The sequence below is a fragment of the Gadus macrocephalus genome, chromosome 12, assembly GCF_031168955.1.
Source record: "Gadus macrocephalus chromosome 12, ASM3116895v1".
NCBI lineage: Eukaryota > Metazoa > Chordata > Actinopteri > Gadiformes > Gadidae > Gadus > Gadus macrocephalus.
This window is the reverse complement of record NC_082393.1, coordinates 7,807,802-7,831,285: the sequence shown is the minus strand read 5'-3', so window position 1 is coordinate 7,831,285 and position 23,484 is coordinate 7,807,802. Positions and strand designations below refer to the sequence as shown.

At 43.8% G+C, this 23,484-nt stretch overlaps 1 protein-coding gene across 3 annotated transcripts; it reads right to left on the bottom strand.

The window, feature by feature from the left end:
• Positions 1-10,024: 10,024 nt before the first annotated feature.
• Positions 10,025-20,463, bottom strand: arrdc2 (arrestin domain containing 2). Of its 3 annotated transcripts, none has more exons than XM_060066500.1 (8): positions 20,347-20,463; positions 19,958-20,229; positions 13,123-13,340; positions 12,826-12,928; positions 12,129-12,385; positions 11,704-11,866; positions 11,399-11,544; positions 10,025-11,235 (listed from the first exon to the last, which is right to left on the bottom strand). In XM_060066500.1, exons 1-8 carry the CDS (start codon positions 20,376-20,378, stop codon positions 11,182-11,184), a joined length of 1,245 nt encoding a protein of 414 aa, XP_059922483.1. In that variant the 5' UTR covers positions 20,379-20,463; the 3' UTR covers positions 10,025-11,181. The 3 variants fall into 3 exon arrangements, with proteins under 3 accessions (XP_059922483.1, XP_059922485.1, XP_059922484.1); XM_060066502.1 differs by having other exon boundaries at positions 20,351-20,459; XM_060066501.1 differs by lacking the exons at positions 19,958-20,229; positions 20,347-20,463 and adding an exon at positions 14,208-14,694.
• Positions 20,464-23,484: the final 3,021 nt, after the last annotated feature.

Sequence of the window (23,484 nt, the reverse complement as noted above, 5' to 3'; positions counted from 1 at the left end):
GGGACACTGGGAGAAAAAGGCCTTCGGTACATCCTGATTATATTTTGTTGTTAGATATGCTTTTGCCATACAGAAATGTCCTCGTCATGCCAATTGAAGAGGGACAGATAAATAGACAGAGAGATGGAGATAGAGGAGTCAGAACCAGGTAACTGAGGGGAGAGCAGCTCCTTATGGTTTTGACACAAGACTCACCTTACTTTCTATTAACTAGCAGATTGCTGGCATCTGTGTATGTGTGTGTGTGTGTGTGTGTGTGTGTGTGTGTGTGTGTGTGTGTGTGTGTGTGTGCGTGCGTGTGTGTGTGTGTGTGTGTGTGTGTGTGTGTGTGTGGACGTAACAGTTCCACTAAGTCACATCCACACTCCAAATCTCACAGTTACTCCTCTCTCTCGGAGAGAGGGAGAGACAGAGACAGACAGAGACAAAGACAGAATGAGAACAGAGGGAAAGTGCTAAGGCCACACCTTGAGTAACAATTCTCCATGTTTGTTTTAGTTTGACACCAACAGAGCTGTCATGAACTCCGCTCTCCATAAGGAAGAGACCAACTTCTCATCGTCTCGCATGACGCCCGACCTATGACCTTGCAACCTTACTGCCACATGACCCCATGACCCCATGACCCTATGACCACTGCAGCTGGGCACTCGTCGTTTCATGTACCCAAACTCTGATGTTTATTCTTAACAGTGTTAGTGTATGTAGAACTCACTTTATCTTGTATGCATTTGTAAAGCAAACAGAGGTTGTTTTTTCTTAATACTTGATATACAGTGTAGTAGCATTAGAAATACTGGGAATGTATACCGCAGTAGTCAGTGGGGGTCATCAATTCTCCTTCCTTTCCTTATTCGCCCTGAAGGAACATATTGAAGAGGAGCTTCAAGAAACGACTGGCCACGGGGAAAATATGAAACCAACTTCGTGGTAATCCTTCCAAAGAACCCTTCTAAGAATTACCTGAATCCGCCTTGTTCTCTTCATGTTAATTCACACGTATGCTTACGTGCACACACCCTCGTGCACACGCCTTTCACCTTTCAGACCTGCACACAGAGCTGACCACACACTTCCTGGACCGGCTGCTGTTTGCCTAACTCTATTCCCAGTATGTGAGCGATTGAGTGTATGCGTGCGCGAAAGTGTATGGGCCGTCTACGCGTGTGTGTGTGTCTGCGTGCATGTGGGTGTGTCTGTGTGTTTGTGTTCACGTGTTTACGCGTGCGTGGGCGTGTGTGTTTGTGCATGGGCATGTGCGTGATGAATCAAACCCAGCAGATAAAGGAGGGAGTCATAACCGCTTGTTTTCCTGTCTACAAACTTCCTATTTTCCCCCGTGCCTTGTGTAATTCACTGCCTGCTTTGCAGTACAAAAGTAGGGGAATGGCTGACCTTTGAATTGACCTAATGGGACATTGCGTTCAGCAAGATGCACATTTACCCCAGGCAGGAAAAGCTTTTATAAACTTTTCCTTCTAGGATTATCCTTAAAACATAGTTAAGTTAACAATAGAGTCCCTTAGTGAGAAAAAACTAGAGATCTAAAGTCAATGTTTACCCTGTCTGACTTTTTATCCATGTTGCAAGGCCACCCCATACACACGCATGCACACAAAAACACACAGGCACGCACGCACATGACCGCATACACGGACGCCCGCACTCAAAATCACACATACACACACACACACACACACACACACACATACTGCCTCCAAGGACTTCTTCAGAACTTCCTGCAAAAAAAAGGAACTTATTTTACCAGGAGCAGAGGAAGAAAAACAAGCTGATGAGATATCATGCTCATTTATTATCTGAAACACCCCCCAAGAAACCGAAACCACATCCAACCAATAGAAAGCGCACCTCGCGGTACGGCCTCGTGACCCATTAGGCAGTAAGTGACCCTGGGAGGAAGAGAGGAGGATGACGTCAGTCCCAGGGAGGGAAAACAAGAATACCAAACAAGAACCGGAGGGAATGAAGAAGAACAGTATGATTGTTGTTGTATCAGAACTTCTGGCTGGGAAACGGTTCAGAGCCTAAACCAAATACTGAAGGGGCGGAGTAAAGCCTTGTTTCCTATTTCTTTAGGGAGTTATTCTTCCATGTAGAAACTTTTTGGGAAGTAGACGATGCTTTCAGAAGGGGATTTTAGAGAGGTCAGTGTACACATTTTTGATTGCAACTTTCAGAGATATTTTGTGTCTGTTAACTAGTGTCGACCGAGTTTGTGTTCGCTGTGAATATCAATTACGTGCCAACGATCCAGGAACATGATTGGTCAAAACAAATGTGAAAGAGAAAGAAAGAGAAACGCCCCCTGCCCCCAGTTTTGCGCCCATCCACCATCAAATTCAGGATTAGTCATCTTAAATCTGATTAGTGAGACTCTCTCCCTAATAAAAAGCCAAAGTGTATTGGCCTTATTGGTACTGTTGTTTATCACAATAAGGGCCTCAGAGTCCTTCGAACGCCCACATGAGATGATATATCCTATGATTCCAATGTTCCTTTAAAGGTATTTGGAGGAACTCATTACCATTAAGTTTTTTGAGCCTGTGGACATTTTTGTAGTTGTATACAAAGCGTCAATCTGTAAGAAAATGTTTACATGTGTCTTTCAAATTCACGGTTTTGTTATTTATATTTTTTAAACAAATCTAAGCTTTTTCCCCAAAGAATCGACATACTTGAAAATGTGTTTTGTTTTTTGATTTCTAACAGTGTAAGGTGTTGATTTGTCTCCTCATTGAAATGCCTTTTGGATCTGCGTTAGGCCCTGATGTGATCCATACTAGTGGATACACATGCAATGTATGACTTTTGTTTTGGTTGTGTGTCACATGACCAGGACCTGATTAGGCCCCAATGTTGGTTTGCTGGTTCAATTCCTGGAGACAGATTATAGAACAGCATACAGCCCTAAGAACAAACCAATGGATATTCACAAAATGTTTGCCTTTTTCTCACTTTGTTTTCTAAAATTTCAAACACTTACTCATTACAGAGATTGATTATTACGATATAGGAAGAAATGTTGTGTCCAAAAAACGTTGGTTGTTACACAGGGAATGAGAAGGCTGAGAATAGATATTTCATGGTCATGTTCATGTCCAACACAAGATAACACTTACAGCCATTTGAGCCGATTCTCAGGACATAACATCTCTCTCTCTCTCTGTCCTCTTTTCTCTCAAATGAATTCAAGAGTATGTAAAAAAAAAACATTGGAAATGCCAAAGCAGTTGAAAAATCAAACAAAGAAACCATAATAACAATGTACGCTTAAAGCGGTATCTAAAATACAAAGTATTTCATTTACGATTTAATTGTGTGAAAGTAAAAATAAGTACAATTTAAGTATTAAAAGTAAATGCCATGGTGCAGTCCACCCTCAGCCCCCCTCTCTCTCTGACTGCAGGATATCCGACACCCCCCACCTCCCCCCCCCCCCCCCCCCATATAGAGTGCGTCTGCACCACAGGACATAGTGTTCTTTCTGACTCTGAGACGCAGTGGGGTTGGGAAACACGCTCACGTTAAAACCAACCCGCCTCAAAGGTTTAGCCTTTGTTTTGGTCCTGAGAGAGAAAGGGAGAGAGACTATGAGAGAGAAAGAGAGAGAGAGTGACAAAGAGAGAGAGAAAGTAAAGAGAGAGAGAGAGAGAGAGAGAGAGAGAGAGAGAGAGAGAGAGAGAGAGAGAGAGAGAGAGACTATGAGAGAGAAAGAGAGAGAGAGTGACAAAGAGAGAGAGAAAGTAAGAAGAGAGAGAGAGAGAGAGAGAGAGAGAGAGAGAGAGAGAGAGAGAGAGAGAGAGAGAGAGAGAGAGAGAGAGAGAGAGAGAGAGTGAGAGAGAGAGAGAGCGAGAGCTATTTGCTAATCTGGCCTTCGGTCTAGGAAAATACATTCCTCCTGCTAGCTCTCATGTAAAGAACGTTATGGTCTCCTTGAGACCCCCCCCCCCCCCCCCCCCCCTTCCTAACCCTCTCCTCCTCCTTCCAACACCCACCTTCCTCAACCCACCCTGCAAAACAAAGCCACGTGGTGAATGTATGCATGCAAGATATATGTGTTTGTGTCTGTGCCTGTGTTAATGAGTCAGGGTTCGCCTAGGATTTAGGGTTGCGCTTTAGGGTTGGGTTTCCTATTTAAGTTAAGTTTAAAGTTTGATGTTTGTTTCTAGAGTTTGGTTTCAGGGTTAGGTTCAGAGTTAGGTCGTGTGGTTAGGGTTTAGTTTCAGTGTTTGGATGTAAGGTTAGGGATTCCAATTAGTGTTAGGTTTTAGGGTTCAGGTTTCCTAATTGAGTTAGATATTAGGGTCTGGATTTTGATCCTAGGGTTTGGTTTTCCGGTCATATCGATTGTGTTTTGTGTTTTCTAGGGTTAGGATTAGGGGTTCCTAATGGTGGGGTTGGAGGGTTGGGTTTTTGGGTCTCCTATGAGTTTATTCTAGGGTTTGGCATTTGTTTTTCAGCGCTCATTCAACAGTGTTAGACTAAGGGTTTCCTATTAGTGCTGTTTTAATGGGTTTTAGGGTTTTGTTTAAGGGTTAGGTTTTGTTGTTAGGGTTAGGTTCCAGGGTTGGGTTTTGGTTTTGAGTTATAATCATTGTTTTCATTATTATTATTATTATTAGGTTGGGGTAATATGCAAAGCCCAAGGAACATATTCCATTTTCTTCTCAACCTCTTACTATACAATTTAAATGTTGTTCAACCTCAACGAGGAGAGAGAAGAGAGAGAGAAAGTCAGAGAGAGAGGGGAGGGAGAGAGAGAGGGATGGGATAGAGTCGTGGGAGGGTTAGAGAGAGAGGGAGGGGGGAAAGGAGAAAGATACAGAGACAGAGAGGGGGAGGGGAGGGAGGGATGGAGGGGCGAGGCTAAGAGGAGGACTGAGAGCAGGATAGACGAGGAACAAAAAAAACAAGCTTGTGTCCCTGGAGTGAGAGGAGGCGCCGTTGGGAGCAGGTCTTACAGCAGTGGCTGCAGTCGCGCTGCTCTTTTAGCCACGGTGTGGGGATACTCCACACAGATGAAGGATTTTCCATGTTGAGAAAGAGAGACAGACGGAGAGAGACCAACAGAGAGAGATAGAGTCCTAGAACTTAGAGATTCATCGTTTGACCTCCATGCCAAAGGATCTTCCTCCATGGTACCTAATCATTATCTCACACAATCACACATATGCTAGATGTCCACCTACACTGTGTGTGTGTGTGTGTGTGTGTGTGTGTGTGTGTGTGTGTGTGTGTGTGTGTGTGTGTGTGTGTGTGTGTGTGTGTGTGTGTGTGTGTGTGTGTGTGTGTGTGTGTGTGTGTGTGTGTGTGTGTGTGTGTTGTTCATTCAAATTACAACAAGATTTATGTATAGCACATTTGGCGATTAGACACATCCAGTTATTCTTCTTCGGGTCGATGGACCCAAGTATGCCATCCCTACGACTCCTCCATGATGGTGTCTAGACGCTGGGGGTGGTGTGACTATGGATGGCGTGCCTCGGCCCTGGAGGACCCAATCTCTTTCTCCGTCGACGCATGGAGCCTAATCCCGGAGGAGAAGGGGATGGAGGAGGGTTTGCGATTCTTAATGAAAACAACAGGCAAGCGACAAGCATGATTGAGAGGTGTTTATATAGTCTGCGCGTTGGCACGCATTTGTACTCCTAATCCATGAGTTACTGATTGGCTGAGAGAGGAAGGGGCGGGGCCTGCGATGACACATGGGAATTATAATCCAACATAGATGAATGATAAACAGAAGGGGAATATATAACTTTTGCTTTAGCTACATTAGTATAGCTTTAAGTCATCTCTCTTCATGGTCACCTTGTAGGGGTTGCCGCAGCAATGTGCTGATGCTGGCCGATGCTGTGGCAATATCCTGGTGATGACCTTATGGAGACCGTTAAACTAAGCTAACGAGGGCTGTTAGCCTAGCGTCAACCCGGCGCAGTCCGCTACATTTAACTAAACCCTGTCCACACACTCACACAGGTACATACACCACAAAACAGGAACGATAATAGTCCAGCCCTGCCCCATAAAGCAAGGCAAGGTCACTACAACGGGAGTTACAGCCCACTGTAATAAAGTACCACCTCTTCTTCACCTCTTCTGTTTCCTAATAATACAACTTTTGATTTACATTCACATGCACACACACACACACACACACATACACACACGCACACACGTGTACACAGAAACACACAGACACATGCCACACACGCGTCGCACGCACACACACACATACACAAACACACACACCACACACACACACACACACACACACACACACACAAACAAACCTATAAAAAAACACACACACATATAAATACATACATATATATACATAAACACACAAAGAGTAAACTCATACACATACTGTGCTTGAATCCAACATGATTATTTTATTCTAACCATAAAAGTGTCATTATAAAGCAGAAACAGGCTGATAAAACATTTAGGGGAGGTTATGGCCCAGGACTCAGTTGTTTCCGAGGTCAGGTGTTTCGTAATGATCATATACTGTATGATTGTGTCCCTGCAGTTATCTCAGGATAATAAATTCCTGGGCATGTATTTTACGTGGCACCAACCTATTCAACTATCATTCGGATTGGTCCAAATACAGTAAACCAGCTGACTCTGCCTTAGCAACGTGATTGGATATTATTACTGAGTCGCTTGCTTTGTCATTGTTTGGGAGGAATGGTTAACATTGGTAGAGGACTTCACCAGTGAGCTAATAATACATACACAAGCACTCACGTACACACCGTCACATACACACATCTAAACTCTCCCAGACACACACACATGGAAGTACACAAAGTTGTAATGATCAGAGTTCGCTTTTATTGTCATTTTAAGCGTCAAATAATGAATTGTTATTATTATTATTGTCAAACATTTTTCAATGGCTTGTGCTTGTGTGTGTGTGTGTGTGTGTGTGTGTGTGTGTGTGTGTGTGTGTGTGTGTGTGTGTGTGTGTGTGTGTGTGTGTGTGTGTGTGTGTGTGTGTGTGTGTGTGCGTGCGTGCGTGTGTGTGCGGTCAGGGAGAGAAAGAGAGAGAGAGAGAGAGAGAGAGAGAGAGACTGCAGGTATCTTGATTTTCATGACCTCGTTGAAGATCTCGCCCTGAACCAGATAATGACACACTGTGGTTGGACAACACTATAACCGTTCACATTACTCACACGTTCTCTATTCATGCTAATATTCGTTGTTATTTTACCGCAGACATAATCACCTTTGTGGAGAAAACTTAATTACTATTGACAAGCACATGTGTCTGACTCAACATGTTTTTTCTCTGCTTGGAGGGTGACCACATCAGCAAAATGAAGCCCAGATCATCTTGCTCACCGATGATAACAGGTTCCTGAGGCAGGGCCACGCCTGAACTCTAAAACTATTTTTAGTTTTAGTTTATCTCACTCACACACAAATGCACAGGACCTACTGCTTCTAACTTAGAAAAATTCATACCAATAGGAATTGTGTGTGATGATGTGAACTGCTACAGTAATCCCTGGATGTAGTTGTTCGCTGTAATCTGTAAATGTTAACCAAAAAATGTATCCAAGAAGCAGGCCTGGTGCGATGGCTGGAGGCCGGAGAACAGAGGCTATGTTGGTAATCGAGACAATAATGCACATGTTTTCTCCCCTGTTAAATCACAAATGCATTGAGTCCTTTAGAAATGTTCAGGTTGATAGCATGTTATTTGGAAGAGTTAATGCACCACAGCCCTCAATTCAGGTTAGCTCACATTCTATACAATTACTGGGCCTTTTGAATCATTAGATTGTTGCAAAGCAACTTCAATTACACAGTGAATAATCATAATACTTTTGAAACCGGAAGCAGATGCTTTTCTGTGTTGAAAAGAGGCTGTCATTTGTTTACAATTTATAAAACACAGATACATCCCACTGTCGTCCAATATCTATCTGTGTGTGTGTGTGTGTGTGTGTGTGTGTGTGTGTGTGTGTGTGTGTGTGTGTGTGTGTGTGTGTGTGTGTGTGTGTGTGTGTGCGTGCGTGCGTGCGTGCGTGCGTGTGTGTGCGGTCAGGGAGAGAAAGAGAGAGAGAGAGAGAGAGAGAGAGAGAGAGAGAGACTGCAGGTATCTTGATTTTCATGACCTCGTTGAAGATCTCGCCCTGAACCAGATAATGACACACTGTGGTTGGACAACACTATAACCGTTCACATTACTCACACGTTCTCTATTCATGCTAATATTCGTTGTTATTTTACCGCAGACATAATCACCTTTGTGGAGAAAACTTAATTACTATTGACAAGCACATGTGTCTGACTCAACATGTTTTTTCTCTGCTTGGAGGGTGACCACATCAGCAAAATGAAGCCCAGATCATCTTGCTCACCGATGATAACAGGTTCCTGAGGCAGGGCCACGCCTGAACTCTAAAACTATTTTTAGTTTTAGTTTATCTCACTCACACACAAATGCACAGGACCTACTGCTTCTAACTTAGAAAAATTCATACCAATAGGAATTGTGTGTGATGATGTGAACTGCTACAGTAATCCCTGGATGTAGTTGTTCGCTGTAATCTGTAAATGTTAACCAAAAAATGTATCCAAGAAGCAGGCCTGGTGCGATGGCTGGAGGCCGGAGAACAGAGGCTATGTTGGTAATCGAGACAATAATGCACATGTTTTCTCCCCTGTTAAATCACAAATGCATTGAGTCCTTTAGAAATGTTCAGGTTGATAGCATGTTATTTGGAAGAGTTAATGCACCACAGCCCTCAATTCAGGTTAGCTCACATTCTATACAATTACTGGGCCTTTTGAATCATTAGATTGTTGCAAAGCAACTTCAATTACACAGTGAATAATCATAATACTTTTGAAACCGGAAGCAGATGCTTTTCTGTGTTGAAAAGAGGCTGTCATTTGTTTACAATTTATAAAACACAGATACATCCCACTGTCGTCCAATATCTATTGGATCCGTGATTTTGGAGGGTACAATTGTGTACAAATGGGATGGAACTCCATTTACTGATTACAGTACAAGTTAGATGTAAGAATATATTAACATAGGTAATGGAATACATTGCAGACCCAAAAACAGCCTCACCCTTTTATCACGAAAGATAAACAGTTACAGATTTACTAGTGATGGTATTTATGGCATACATTCAGAGATAATGGTCAAACCCTGCACTCTCCGGCTCAAGATTTGACACTGGGATTGTGGGAAGCAGGGGTGGTGGGAAAGGGATACTTACAACGTGCCAGAGAGCTACACTGGCAGCTCTGGCAAGGTCGTTACAGCTAATATTAACTCCAATTCATAGAAATCAACCAAGAGTTAGGTTTGACCTTCAACACCGCTACAGGTTGTTATTTTTCACTTATAAAGTCCAGTAGGGAATTATTCAGACATAACCTAAAGATAATTTCAGTGTTTCCCCCAGCACAGTATGGTCACGGCGGCCGCCTTAGGGCCCCGCCTTGACTACCAATGTAGATATATTTTCTTTTAATTATTATGCATTAACAAAGTAGAAAACTCTCGTAGGGAAAGAAAACATACTTCCATCAGGTGTAAAAATTAAAGCTCAATAATGTATCAGTAATACTGTTACAACAATGGTCGTGCCATAAGGCTTTTTGAATGAAATTGAAACGGAGACCCCCCCCCCTATTTTTGACCAACCCAGAGGAAGTTTGACCAACCCAGAGGATCTCTGACCCAAAAGTTTTAAGCAACACATTGTACATGACATGTTGACTTACAGTGATATAAAGCAGTGTTGTGTACCAGGGAAAGTGGAATGTCATAAAGAGAGAAACACACAAATGGAGTCGAAAACATTCGTGTCACGGTAGTGTATTAGAATTCTCTTGCACAAAAACTTCTTTGGATGTAATTATCTCTTGTTGGCACAGTGACAGTGCGACTGTAGGCCAAAGATCATGTAATCGTCCCTTCACAGCCTCTTTCTCTCAACAAAGATTTGCCAAAGAAACCTAACAGTATTTTTTCAGAGTACTTTTATTACAAAACTACAAAAACAATGCAGACATGTGAATCGACAGTAGGCATTTATAGAAAATACATTACTTTGAAAATGTCACATGTGGCTCAACGGCACCCTGAACACCTTCTTTCCTACACCCTCTATATTTGGTACGGAGAACAAAACGCTGTTCCTCCGTGTTTGGAATGGTTCAGTTGTTTGCACAAACGTACACATTGAGTGGCATCTCGGGAGCCTGAGGCACCGAGCGCCCAGTGCCTCTTGACTTCACAGAGCAAAGAGCTAAGAAACAGCGAGACTCAGCCATCTGGCACCCATCAAAATACTGCAGACCGCACGGTACTCGCACCTCCCTGCTGCGCTGCGCTCCTCCCCTACTACTTGCTGAGCCGCTATCAGGCCGTGTTCCTCCAGTAACAGACCTCCTCTTTCCTGCTGAAGGTTGTTTGAAATAAATGTAACAGTGCCATCCAATCACTTCCTACTGCAGCTCCGCCTTAATCTCAAATGTATCAACTTCCCTCCTTTCCTCCGTTTCTTCCTTCTTTTGTATCTCAGAAAGACACAAATTGGAGGATGGACAACTCCCATCAAATCTCTTGCAAAACAATAAAGTACAAAGTTTCCCTTATGCATATCAGTTAGCTGTGATTTCACATGAAATATCTACATCTGCTGAGAAGATGAGTTTACAGTAGATTGATCAAAAGGCACACAACAAAGGTCATATCGGTTAAGCGTTGGGTCTTTACAGCAGACAACCACTGCTCCCGCTTCACAACACAACTAACTCCCCTCCCCCTCCTCCTCCAAAACCTCTTAAATCTCACAAAGAAAATGGCTTCTTTGTGATGGGGGACTGAGGATTGGGAAGGGAAGTGTGCCGTTTCTTCATCCAGAGCAAGAATCACTTGGGGAAAAAGAGGATGTAGAGAGGGTATGAGCTTCCTGTTTGAGTCTGTAAACAGGGAGGGGTCCCTCTTGGATCCGTGCTCGAAGGCGAGCGTGCCCTCCTCTTTCCCCGACCACCCGATAGCGCTGCAGCAGTTGCGCCAGAACGCCTGCCAAGGCCGGTGGCCATGTGAGGTTCTTTTTGAGAGAGAACAAATCTCTTGATTCAGGGTTTGATTGACACTCCACTGGGGCCGCTAGTTCAACACGTCATACAGCGAGGCCTCATGTGAAGGGGCGTGGGATTAGGATCCACCTGCAAACATGAAGACAGACCGGTTACGACCAGCTCAGACAAGCGTGATGTCATCGTTAAAATGTGGTTACTTGAATGGCTATTCCCTTCAGAAATGTTCGTATTATGGCTTCATTGGGGATGGTAAACTAAACAAGGAGAAGTTTCCGTCTGCGATCCTTACCACGCTGTAGATGGGCGGCGGGCGGAAGCGGAACTCTTGCACGAAGGCCATGATGCTGCTCAGGTCTCCAGTAGGCGCCGGGGGGTCGGCGGGGTTGCAATGACCCGCCTGCTCCTCGGTTACCACAGCGCTGTAGTCTGGGGGAGCTAAGGGGAGGGAGAGGACAATCGTGAGCTCCACTGACGCACACCAATAGCAATACACAGAGCCTGTAAGGCCCCAATAATGAACCCGAGTAACAAGGCGCCCGACCCCCCCGCCCCCCCCCCCCCCCCCCCCGACTCGGGTGTTCTGTGGGGACTTACGTTCTGGCTGCTCGGGGATGGCCATGCGGAGCCACTCCAGGTTCACGCTGTACTGGCTGCTCACGCTGGAGGTCCGGCTTCCGAAAGGGTGGAGGGGGATGGTTCCCATGACCAGGGGAAGCTCTAGACACAGCTTGGAGGTCCCAGGCACCTCCACGCAAACCTGGAACGAGCAGAGAAGAATCCGTTAGACAATCTTAGTTACCGGACATCAGGTTGGAAATATTGACTAAGTCATGTTCACTAACTAATATCAAATATTTTGGCAAAGAGCTAGACATTTTAAGTTTGGCAACTTATAAGACTGATTACATTTAGTCCCACGCTAATATTATGATTTGACTTGCTAACGCTGTCACTCTATGTCTTTAGTAGCTCTACCGTCTCCTGTGCCGCCCATGAGAGCTCAGCAGAACCGGGCTCACCCTGAGCGTGTATTCCACCTTGATGATGCGGCACTGCAGGATGGACGGGCCGACAGGCGGGATCTTGAGCGCTCGACCGTGCCACGCCACCCTCCGCCGGGCGCCCACCACGTCCCCGCTCAGGGTGGCCACCACCGCCCGCTTCTGCTTCATGGTGCCGCGGGCGATGAAGGTCTGGGTCTGGGTGATGTAGGCCTTTGGCACCACCGAGCGCGACGTTGAGTTGTCAAATTCGGCGAACACTGGGATCACCTCGCCTGGAGGGACACGAGGGGGAGAGGGGGGGTTTAGCTGGTGCCGTCGGCTCAGCCCACAGGGGGGGACAGTGGGAAGAGCATTGGTGAATCACAGCTTAGCCAAGAGCCGAAGGAACTTCAGAAAGGGACTATTTAATAGGATGTTTGTTAATTGCTTTAGTGAAATGCTAAAGAAATGACTGCACTAAATTATCAAAAAAAATACTGACAAACAGTTGTCTCTGGTGCAATGTTAACAAAAGTAAATAGGTTTCTTGTTTGACTCTTGGTTTCTCATCCAGGGCCGGGGAGGTGAAAACATGTTATGGCATAAACTAACTTTGTTTACGTCACAGCTAGGTGCTCAAAACTAGTAGTGCAATAGTATTCACTTTAATGCAGCAAAACTCTTAAGCACTCTGAGCTCTGATAGCCATATAAACCAGGTTCTGAACCCTCACCTGGTGTATAGCCCTTGCGATCGATCTTGGCAGTGACAGACACCTGTCCACAGTTGCGGTACCACACCCGTGCCATCTTGTCCTTCGTGCCGGCTTGGGGTGACTGTAAAAATAAGTTATAAGGTCAAAAGTTCACTACACGAAAAGACAACAATCAATAAAAAAAAAAGATTAAAAAGAGTTACAAATAATTGAATACGTTATATGAAGAAATGTTTAGTTGCAGATTAAAGTGGATGTCTTAAACTCTGGAGTAGCTTTCGAGTTCCGAGTTGGGAGTCAGTTGGGAATGCTCACCAGCAAGGCAGGCGTGTTGATGTCAATGGGCTGGATGACGGTGAACTCCTTCTTGATCTTCTTCATGGTGGCCCAGGGTCGGTGGAGCTTCACCTTGACCCAGTAGCGGATGCTGCCGTGCTTTCCCTCAAATGACGTCACCAGCGTCTCCTCTGGGAGCTGAAAGCTGAAGGGGAACTCATGGCGGCCGGCCGTGAGCAGGGTCATCTCGCCGTTATCTGAGATAGAAGAAAAACAAACTGATTTAGAATCCATTGATCGTATAAAGCCTTGCAGTCACGCCTTGTTCAGACTGAAAACTTGTATTGTTGAATTGACAGGATGTATTCAATCGTCTAGTATAATAAACGCAGTGTTGCATGTAGTTCAACACCTCCCTGAACAGGTGAGGGTAATGTATACCTATGGCTGGGATTTTGCAGCACAAACGCAGTACGAAAATGAAACTAATTCGAAACAATAATTCTAATATAATCACTGATAGATAAGATGAAATCGAAAATAAAAGTGCAAACATGTGGAGTGGTGCTTTCCCAGTCGTTGGGGTAACGGTATCCACACAGCCAAACAATCACATGGCCACTTCCGCTAACCAGAGGGGCGGTTCTCGATTATACAGAAAGATGTTTTTCTAAGCAGAAAGAGTCCTTCAGAGTTGATTTGTGCAGCTATACCCCAACTCATTTGCAGCGTTTTCGACGAATTCGTGCAAGCATGAGAAAAAAAATCGGACGTGGTAGTTGTCTGAAAACTTTTCTTCATCAAATAACATTTCATTAGACAAAAGCGACCCGCCTGGTACTTCAGATGCGTCGAGTTGGTAATTGCAAATGACAACTTCTACACTTTCAAGGACAGAGCACACAAAATCATTCACATATAAGGATCTTTGCAAACTTTATATTATACGATAGGTTCTCCTTCCAGTGGGTTTGAAGTGGATTGACACGTTAGCCATCAATTCGCACAAATCGCAAGCTACTTTAAATATACGTTTAGTATCCGAGTATTAAAAACCGTGTCTCAAGGCCAATGAATGGGGTTTCGAACCCAATCCCCCATTCCACGTTGGACCACCAACTGACCTGTCTGCAGCAGAGACTCCCTGTGGTTCAGATACTCGACTTCATCGCTGTAGTTTTGGGTGTACGCGGTGCTGGAGCCTGCAGAACGGGACTCTGTCCAGTGAACCCGTGCAAAACCTTCGGCGTGCAACTTCAAGGATTCCACTTTGGACTCCCCCGTGAGTTCCAAAACAACTTTCCCAGACACAACATCTCCACTGCTGAAGACGGGAGGCGAGTCGATTTCTGGAGAGTCCAAGACGACTTGAAGCTTTTTCAGTTTATCGAATATCATCCTGAGGCGTTTGTTGTGGTCTTCTAACGAGAGCTGGTTTTCAAATACTGTCTGGGCTTTGTGCAAATTAGTTTTCAAAGCGTCCCTGTGTGTGTTCCTCTCGTATGAGATGCAAAAACAAGCACTGACTCAGGCTTGGGCAAGGCAGAGCTATAGCACGCCTCTGGATAGAGGGCGGGTCCTGGTCCGTTACGTAAGGCCTCTGCTGAGCATGGTAGGCCGGCCTATAGAAGCATAAAGATCTTAAATGGGTGTGGAAAAGACTGAGCCGAGAAAAACACCGTCTGGTGATTGATAGTAAGTTGACGAAAACAGGCCTACTGAGCATGCCTCGAATTGCAAGAACCTCCCATTTAAAAAAAAAAAAAAAGGTTTTGGTCTGTACCTGGGGGCACAAAGCTATTAACGCCTGTTGTTGTCGTGGCTTACCACCAAGCATCTTGGGGATTTTTTTTATATTAGGAGGGGAGATGTTATGATCCTTGGTCATGGTTATGAGTTGGAAGTTAGGCCATCGTGTTTGTGTTAATGTCCCTTCATTTAGTGTATGTTTCCTTGTGTGCTAGCCTTTGATGTGCTTGAGTGGGTCGGATGATTAGTTGATTTGGTGTTTGTGTATGGTTGTGGGCACTGATTGCCCAGTGGCAGCTAGGTTAAAAGATCAGCAGTGAACCTTAGCCCTCTGCTCAGCTACAAGTGATATGTTTGTTACGTTTCTGCTTATTTGGGATAAAGGTCCAATAAAGGACTTTTCTTTTGTATGTCTACATTGGTGGGAAGCTGAGTTGGGAGGGGACGAAATCCATGATACTGGCCGGTTACCCTAGGCCCCGGCAAGACAATAACCCACTTGAATTAAACGACAGATTTGGTTTCGTTTAATCAGTAAGGATCGTTTTATGACAGTCTCGTACAAAGACGGACACAAAGGACTTTCTAAAAGTTGTGGCCAGAAGATATATTTGTATAACATACACGGAAGCATTTTAATGTCTCTGTTTTAATATCACAGCAGTTCAGATTCAGGGTTCATAACCCTTCCTCAAAAACAAAAGTTGTTTACGCTTCTTCCCCGATAGGTTGGAATGTTCCAGGCCGCCGCCTGTCGTTCTACGCGGCTCCTGCTACTGACAGCTGCACGCTTCCAACAACAGGACCGTCCGGGTACGGAGCCCGGAGCTTCGGCGCCCCCTGGCGGAGGTCGAACGGGGAGCAACGGGGGAGGCCCGGCGTGAAATTGTCGTCCTGATACAGATATAACCGCTGACTGATGCTTCTGAGTAGGATTGCTTGGCCATTATTCAACATCCGTCATTAGGAAGTAACGTATGTTGCTGAGCCACTTGCACAAGAATTAATATTTACAGCTACATAAAATAATTAATCACATTCTAATTTATTCACAATGCATGAATTGATCAATATATATACTTAAAATGGTATGTACATATTCTTTTCATGATACAAGCTGGATACAAATACACATACACAACAGCAGTGAGATTGAAACATCGTACCATGACTTTGTATCTGACATCCGAGGCAAAACAGATACCGGACGTTTTTTGCGCTCTGACCATTGGGATCTAACCCATGTGTCACCTCACCCTAATGTAACCACAAAACTATATAGGTTCCAGAAGGATCTGCAGACCGAGGCCCGTGGACCTGTACACCAATATATGTGCACAATGACATTGCAAGATATACAGTCATACCAGATCAAGCCAACAGGCCTTACAGCTCACAAACCTACAGGTACAAGCTTACAATGTGCACATTTTGGGCCCGTATACTGTAGGCTCATGAGCTGTAAAGTCCCACAATGGGGCACCTCACAGGTGCATGTTCGGGAAAAGCCTTCCCCAGTAGAGCCACTACAGCTGGGGGAGAGGGCTGTGGGGGGTCTCTAGCTGATCGTGGTACAAGATCAGTGTGGATATTATTTTCTTTCTAAATGAACCCCTTTTTTCTCTTAACTTTATTCTGAAGTAAAACCAAGCTGGATCTGTAAAAAAAAAAAGTAGCCCAGGGGGGCGGGGCCACGGCTTGTTTTGCCCTGACACACACACACACACACACACACACACACACACACACACACACACACACACACACACACACACACACACACACACACACACACACACACACACACACACACACACACACACACACACACACACACACACACACACACACACGCTGTCTGCCTGGACCTGATAAAGCCAGAAGCCCCACCCTTGCAGAGCTGTTTAGTGATAGAAACAGCCTAGGGCACAGACTGTCACTGTGTAACCACCCCATCAATCCAAAAAATCCTCTCAGAAGCACAACGGACTACAAACACCCCCCCTTTCCATCATGAAACATCTGCCAGAGACCAGGCTCCTCTGAACCAAATCGACAGAGACTGACACATGCCACACTTCGGATCTCTCACTCCTCTAGCTAACATTAATCTTTCTTCAAATATTATTTGTTCTGTATTCCTTCCTCCACTTTGACGTTTAAGTTTTCTTCATTTGTACTCATTCACTTTTTGACCTTTGTTCATTATGGTCCCACCAAACCTTGGTGAATGAATGCCTGATGTTACTGAAGGGAAAGGAAAAATATGTGCTTAAATAAAACTAAAATAAACTAATAAATAAAAATTAAGAAAAGGATATTTATAAAACAAAAAGAAAAACCCAGTTAAAAGATAAAATCTAGGAGGTACTAAAGCATTCAAATTAAAGAAAAGCGATACAAAAGCTCTTAGCGATCTTCCAAGCACAAATAGCACAGGGAGGGCATAGACTTTAAAGGGGTAGTTCGGAATTTTGGACATAGGGCCTGATTCCCAAGTGAGCATTGGTATTCTATATCACTGGAGACAGTTTTCAACACATTTCATACAGTCCTTCTAGTTGCAGTTCGCTCGTGCTAGGCTAGCGCACGTCAACGGGCAATGCTAGCCTGCTATTAAAAACAGTCTTACCCACTCCACAGTACACCCGAGGTAAATCAATTCTAACGACAGACTATAAATCTAAATGTCTGTTTATAGAATAATGTTAAAACCAACCTTGCATTGCATTGCATTTTGAGGGAATTGTGGGGTCTCAGCAGCAGTGTTTATATCCCTGTACGTATACGGCAGCGGCGGACTGATACCTAGGTTACCTGCCGCTGTCATTGCTACAAACGCAGAGTACAGTGAACGAAGGAATTCTATAAGCGTATTCAATTAACAAGATATGCCCACGTTTGGAGGAGTTAGCGATGCATCTGCTTTTGAAGACGATTATGAGGAATTTGTTGTATCCAACGAACCGTACATGTATGAGCCGGTGTTTTGATGTCCAAGCCAGCAGCAACAAGCCACAGTTGAGTCCTTTCTGGATCTCGCACTGGAAATTGGTGGAAACTTTGTGGTGCCCATCTGTACCGTTTATTTCTACAATTTCTAAAAGCACACTGAACCATCATGTTGCCTAGTCGTTCAATTGCGCTTCTGTCCCACGCTTCTCTGTTTACGTTCTTCTGTCGTGATTCGGTTACAAACCTAACCAGCGCATAGTAAAATTCTGCTTCTGCTGAGAAAGTAGTCCCTCGATGATTCATGCGATGCAAGGTTAGTTTTATTTCTAACATTATTCTATCAACACAGACATTTAAATCTATAGTTTGGCGTTATAATTGATTTACCTCGGGTGTACTGTGGAGTGGGTAAGACTGTTTTTAATAGCAGGCTAGCATTGCCCGTTGCCGTGCGCTAGCCTAGCACGAGCGAACTCTGCAACTAGAAGGACTGAATGAAATGTGTTGAAAACTGTCTCCAGTGATATAGAATACCAATGCTCACTTGGGAATCAGGCCCTATGTCCAAAATTCCGAACTACCCCTTTAAGAGACCAAGCTGAACAGGGGTGGAAGACACATGTGTTTGGTGTGTCCACAGCCAGACTCTTAACAACAATACAATGTTTGTATTGTGATGTGACAATGGGTTTTACATATACACACTGGATATTATTTTCATCTCATGTTGAGATGATACTCATGAAAATATGTATTTTATTTGATGGTGAACAATTACCAATACCACTATTCAATCACAGCTCTCTAAATCTTCCCTTTGTTTTTATATGCTGTAAATAGTCTCAAATCAAACATCATTCACACAACATCAATAACAAGGTTTGAAAATCGCTCTCTCATACATATATATATATTTTTTTTTTTTTATAAAACCGGTGGCTTAAATCCAGCGATCTGATTGGTTCCTAACTGTTGTATAGTGGGCCTATACATTACTGCTATGACGTCCAATCATTTTTTGAAAGTTTGAAGAGTTCCATATCACGCGGCGCCTGGAAGTAGAAACGTTTACAAAGCGTTGTAATGGCATTTTGAGAGACTTCTATGCCACTGTCAGAAACAGGAAAGGCCAACAGTACGGATTAAGCAGTTATATCGGTCTCGGGCTGGCATCAAAATTGCCGGCGAACCAAGCTACCGACTCTAGCCGAGCCTTCGCTCGGAGGGACGCTAAAGTGTCTTGCATAGCGACCATCATGCATTTTGCAGGCAGCCAGGAGGGACTTTATTTTTGTATTCTTTAAAAGAACTGCTTTTTGTACTTTTTTTTAATGTAGTGTATCTATGACTTTCGTTTGCATGTATATTTGTTGTTCTGATCCTCTGTTTCTACTGGAATCTCTGTGCCCCAGATAAAGACTGTTTATACAGGTCCAAATAGGGCCCTTGCCAATATACACTCTCCTGAGTGCCTGTGCGTATGAGTGCATGTGTGACACCTGTCCAAAAATGGGTTGTTCGTAGGGGTGTTTTTGAGAAGCCCCATTGAACCCGTGCAAATCAAACATTAACATATTTATCATTTATTTACATTTTGGATGGATTAATATCTCACCAGAGTGAAGGACAGCCTAATGGTGTACCCTCAGTCACAAACACAAAACACAAACACACACACACACACACACACACATACAAGAGTGTGGGGATGCATGCTGGGTCGAACAGCCATGCGGCACTCTTTCTGTTGTGTCATGTGAATAAAGTGGTAATGGGCGTGTGTTTAATGTAAGGAGGACACAAGCCCACATTGAGAGCAGACGATGTTGACTAATCTTGGCTCTCGGTCTCTCAAAGGTCTCTACGCAACACATTTCGGCCAGATGGCCTGCATAGGGGAGAGGGAGAGAGAAGCACACATTAAAGAGAGGTAAAAAAAGATAGAGGTACAGAAAGATAAATACAGCGAGAGATATACAGAGAGAGAGTCACACACTCAGAGAAAGATACAGAGAGAAAAAGAGAAACAAACTCAGAGAAAGAGATACAGAGATATACAGAGAGGAAGATAAAGACAAGAGACATACAGAGAGCAAGGATGTGTTGGTATTACCCCATGTCAATCAATATAGGGTACTCCGTTAGCTACAAGTCATTATCACCTACTGACCTCTTATGAGTTGCTGTCGTTTCCTGAAGTAGGTGATCTTGGAAGTGTAGTCGTTGTACACAGCGTTCATCCCAACGGTCCAGTTCTCCTGCCAGTGGGCCATGGCGACCCCTCGGCCTACCACCTTCATGGAGCGCACTTTGCTTGCATTATTAAGCACCAGTACCACCTGTCCTGACACGACCTCCCCGCTGGTGTACACGGCATCGGACGGCCTGTCCAACTCCAAGGTGAAACTCCGCACGACACTGAACGCCATTTCTTCTCCAATTCTGAAAAAAACAACAACGGAATATGAATAACGTTTCAGTTGCGGTACACACTTGCTTTTTATATTAACTGTTTATTTGTTGTTATGCGTTTTGCTACGCTTGCATTATTTGGCATACCTACCGGCGTTCGTCAGGGCGACACGGCACATTCACAGAAGAAGGCGAAGATAACAGTTATGATTCGGCTCGTGTTTTGGTGTGAGAGAGGCGCGCCTAGGTCCACGTGAAGCGTCCAGTGTTTGTGGGGACTCTCTAAATCGACGCCACTTCGACCTGGGCGGGACTTTACGTCCTACGTCACTCGCTATGGGTTTGCATGTGTGCGCGTAGCCGTTTCTCTCAGGGACTCTCTAAATCGACGCCACTTCGACCTGGGCGGGACTTTACGTCCTACGTCACTCGCTATGGGTGTGCATGTGTGCGCATAGCCGTCACTCGCGATGGGTGTGCATGTGAGAAAGGTTTTGGCTTTAGTGTAATGGGTTGGTAATAACGGTTCTGATGATTTTTCTGATGGAAAAGTGGTCTTTTATTTCCATAATCCAACTGATGATTGGGGGTTCGATTCCCTAGTGATGCAAGGTTTTTTCTTTCATTTTGGACTGCACACACATCGCGAGTGACGGATACTCGCACAATGTACACACATCACTGTCTTTACAATTTCTAGGAACCCGAAGTTTAAAGATTGTCAAGTGGTTAACTCTTGAATCGCATGTACTAAGACCTGATGGGTTAGTGGTCAGAGAACAACTCATTAACGCGGGGATAAGGGGTTCGATTCCTTAATGAAGCTAGCTTTTTTCTTTCATATTGGACTGGATGTTTGCATGCCATTTTGCGTAACTTGTAGTTTATGATGAAGAAATGTTACTGGGGTTAAGGTTAGGGTAACGCTAAGGGTAAGACACAAAGTGTTTTTGCAACACAATATTTCTTACAATAACAAAGTCCAAAGTTTTGATGACTCCAGAAGGAAACTTAAGATACCTAGAGAAATGCGTGAGTGCTCACAAAACATCAACAAGTCAGCAGTGTGGTACAGGGTGATCATTTCTGATATACAGTACAAAAGCTGAAACTATTAGCCAGGAGTGGGAAAGATGCAGACGCAGACGCAGACGTGGGAAGCAATAAGACGCACCAACACATGCCTGTTGCAAAATGGTTCAGAGTTTAATAGAAATAGTTAGGGTTAGCTGGTATGGCGTTATCTGGTATGGCTATTGTCTAATGTTAGCTTAGTTCGTGTTGTTTCGTCATGTTAATCGCTAGTAACAGTAAGTCATTTGTAGAAATATAGCCTATCATCACAGACTGTAGGAATGTCACCCACCCTCCATCGCGTACGACACTGACGCTCGTAATCTGTAGTGCAAGGGAGTTCGTGCACAGATCCCTGAGACAAACGGCTACGCGCACACATGCAAACCCATAGCGAGTGACGTAGGACGTAAAGTCCCGCCCAGGTCGAAGTGGAGTCGATTTAGAGAGTCCCATGTATGGCAAGCCGAATTGTCATTTATTAACTAAGTTTGACTATCCGGAATTTACATTGTAGATATCAACAACTTCATTCAAGATATCTGTAATGTAGTTGTGACTAGTCGAAACGACAGTTAGAGATATCTGTAATGTAGTTTTGACTAGTCGAAACGACTGTTAGAGATATCTGTAATTCAGTTTTGACTAGGCAAAACTGAATTACAGATATCTGCAATGACTTCACGGAAAACGACATTCAACTCGTCACACATCTTAAATGACAATTGCAGATATCTGTAATTCAGTTTCGCCTAGGCAGAATGAAAGTTAAAGATATCTCAAACGTCATTTGAGTGTTGGGCATTACGTTTTAGATATCCAGAAATACGTAATTTCCCCTTGCCGCCATAATCAAAGAAGAAGTGGGTTCATTTCCGAATGGAATAAGAAAGGAGCAGTCATGGCGTTGGCTGTGATCGAAAAGATCACGAGAAAATATGGAGCGATGTAATCAGTGAATTGTGTGAATGATGATTGAACAAGGAGCTGCTCCGCTCCCGCTTAAAGTAAACGGTCCTATAATTTGTCATTACAGATATCTGAAACGTCATTACAGATATCTGAAACGTCATTTCGCCTAGTCAAAACTCGAATTCAAGATATCTATAATTCAGTTTCGCCTAGGCAGAATGAAAGTTAAAGATATCTACAATTGTAGATATCTCTAATCAAAATTCCTTTCAAGATATCTATAACTTGATAATAGATATCTACAACGTCATTTTGACTAGTCGTAACTCCAGTTAGAGATATCTACAACGTAATTTTGACTAGTCGTAACTCCAGTTAGAGATATCTACAACTTCATTTCGCCTAGTCAAAACTTAATTTAAGATATCTGAAAAGGGACATGTATGGCAAGCCGAATTGACATTTATTAACTAAGTTTGACTATCCGGAATTTACATTGTAGATATCAACAACTTCATTCAAGATATCTGTTACGTAGTTGTGACTAGTCGAAACGACAGTTCGAGATATCTGTGACGTAGTTTTGACTAGTCGAAACGATAGTTAGAGATATCTGTAATTCAGTTTTGACTAGGCGAAACTGAATTACAGATATCTGCAATGACTTCACGGAAAACGACATTCAACTCGTCACACATCTTAAATGACAATTGCAGATATCTGTAATTCAGTTTCGCCTAGGCAGAATGAAAGTTAAAGATATCTCAAACGTCATTTGAGTGTTGGGCATTACGTTTTAGATATCCAGAAATACGTAATTTCCCCTTGCCGCCATAATCAAAGAAGAAGTGGGTTCATTTCCGAATGGAATATGAAAGGAGCAGTCATGGCGTTGGCTGTGATCGAAAAGATCACGAGAAAATGCCATGAAATTGAACAAGCCCACACACAGGGGATGTGTGGAGTTAGAGCTGCTCTGCTCCCTCCTAGAGTAAACGGTCCTATAATTTGTCATTACAGATATCTGAAACGTCATTACAGATATCTGAAACGTCATTTCGCCTAGTCAAAACTCGAATTCAAGATATCTTTAATTCAGTTTCGCCTAGGCAGAATGAAAGTTAAAGATATCTACAATTGTAGATATCTCTAATCAAAATTCCTTTCAAGATATCTATAACTTGATATTAGATATCTACAACGTCATTTCGCCTAGTCGTAACTCCAGTTAGAGATATCTACAACGTCATTTTGACTAGTCGTAACTCCAGTTAGAGATATCTACAACTTCATTTCGCC

What these genes read in the sequence shown, in the direction of transcription:
- arrdc2 (XM_060066500.1), bottom strand. Translation starts at nt 20,378, where the DNA reads ATGTGCCGTGTCGCCCTGACGAACGCCGGTAG. An exon ending in TCAACACGCCTGCCTTGCTG is followed by an intron (nt 12,929 to 13,122) that starts GTGAGCATTCCC and finishes TTATTTTTACAG; the next exon opens with TCACCCCAAGCCGGCACGAA. An exon ending in AGGTGGAATACACGCTCAGG is followed by an intron (nt 11,867 to 12,128) that starts GTGAGCCCGGTT and finishes TGCTCGTTCCAG; the next exon opens with GTTTGCGTGGAGGTGCCTGG.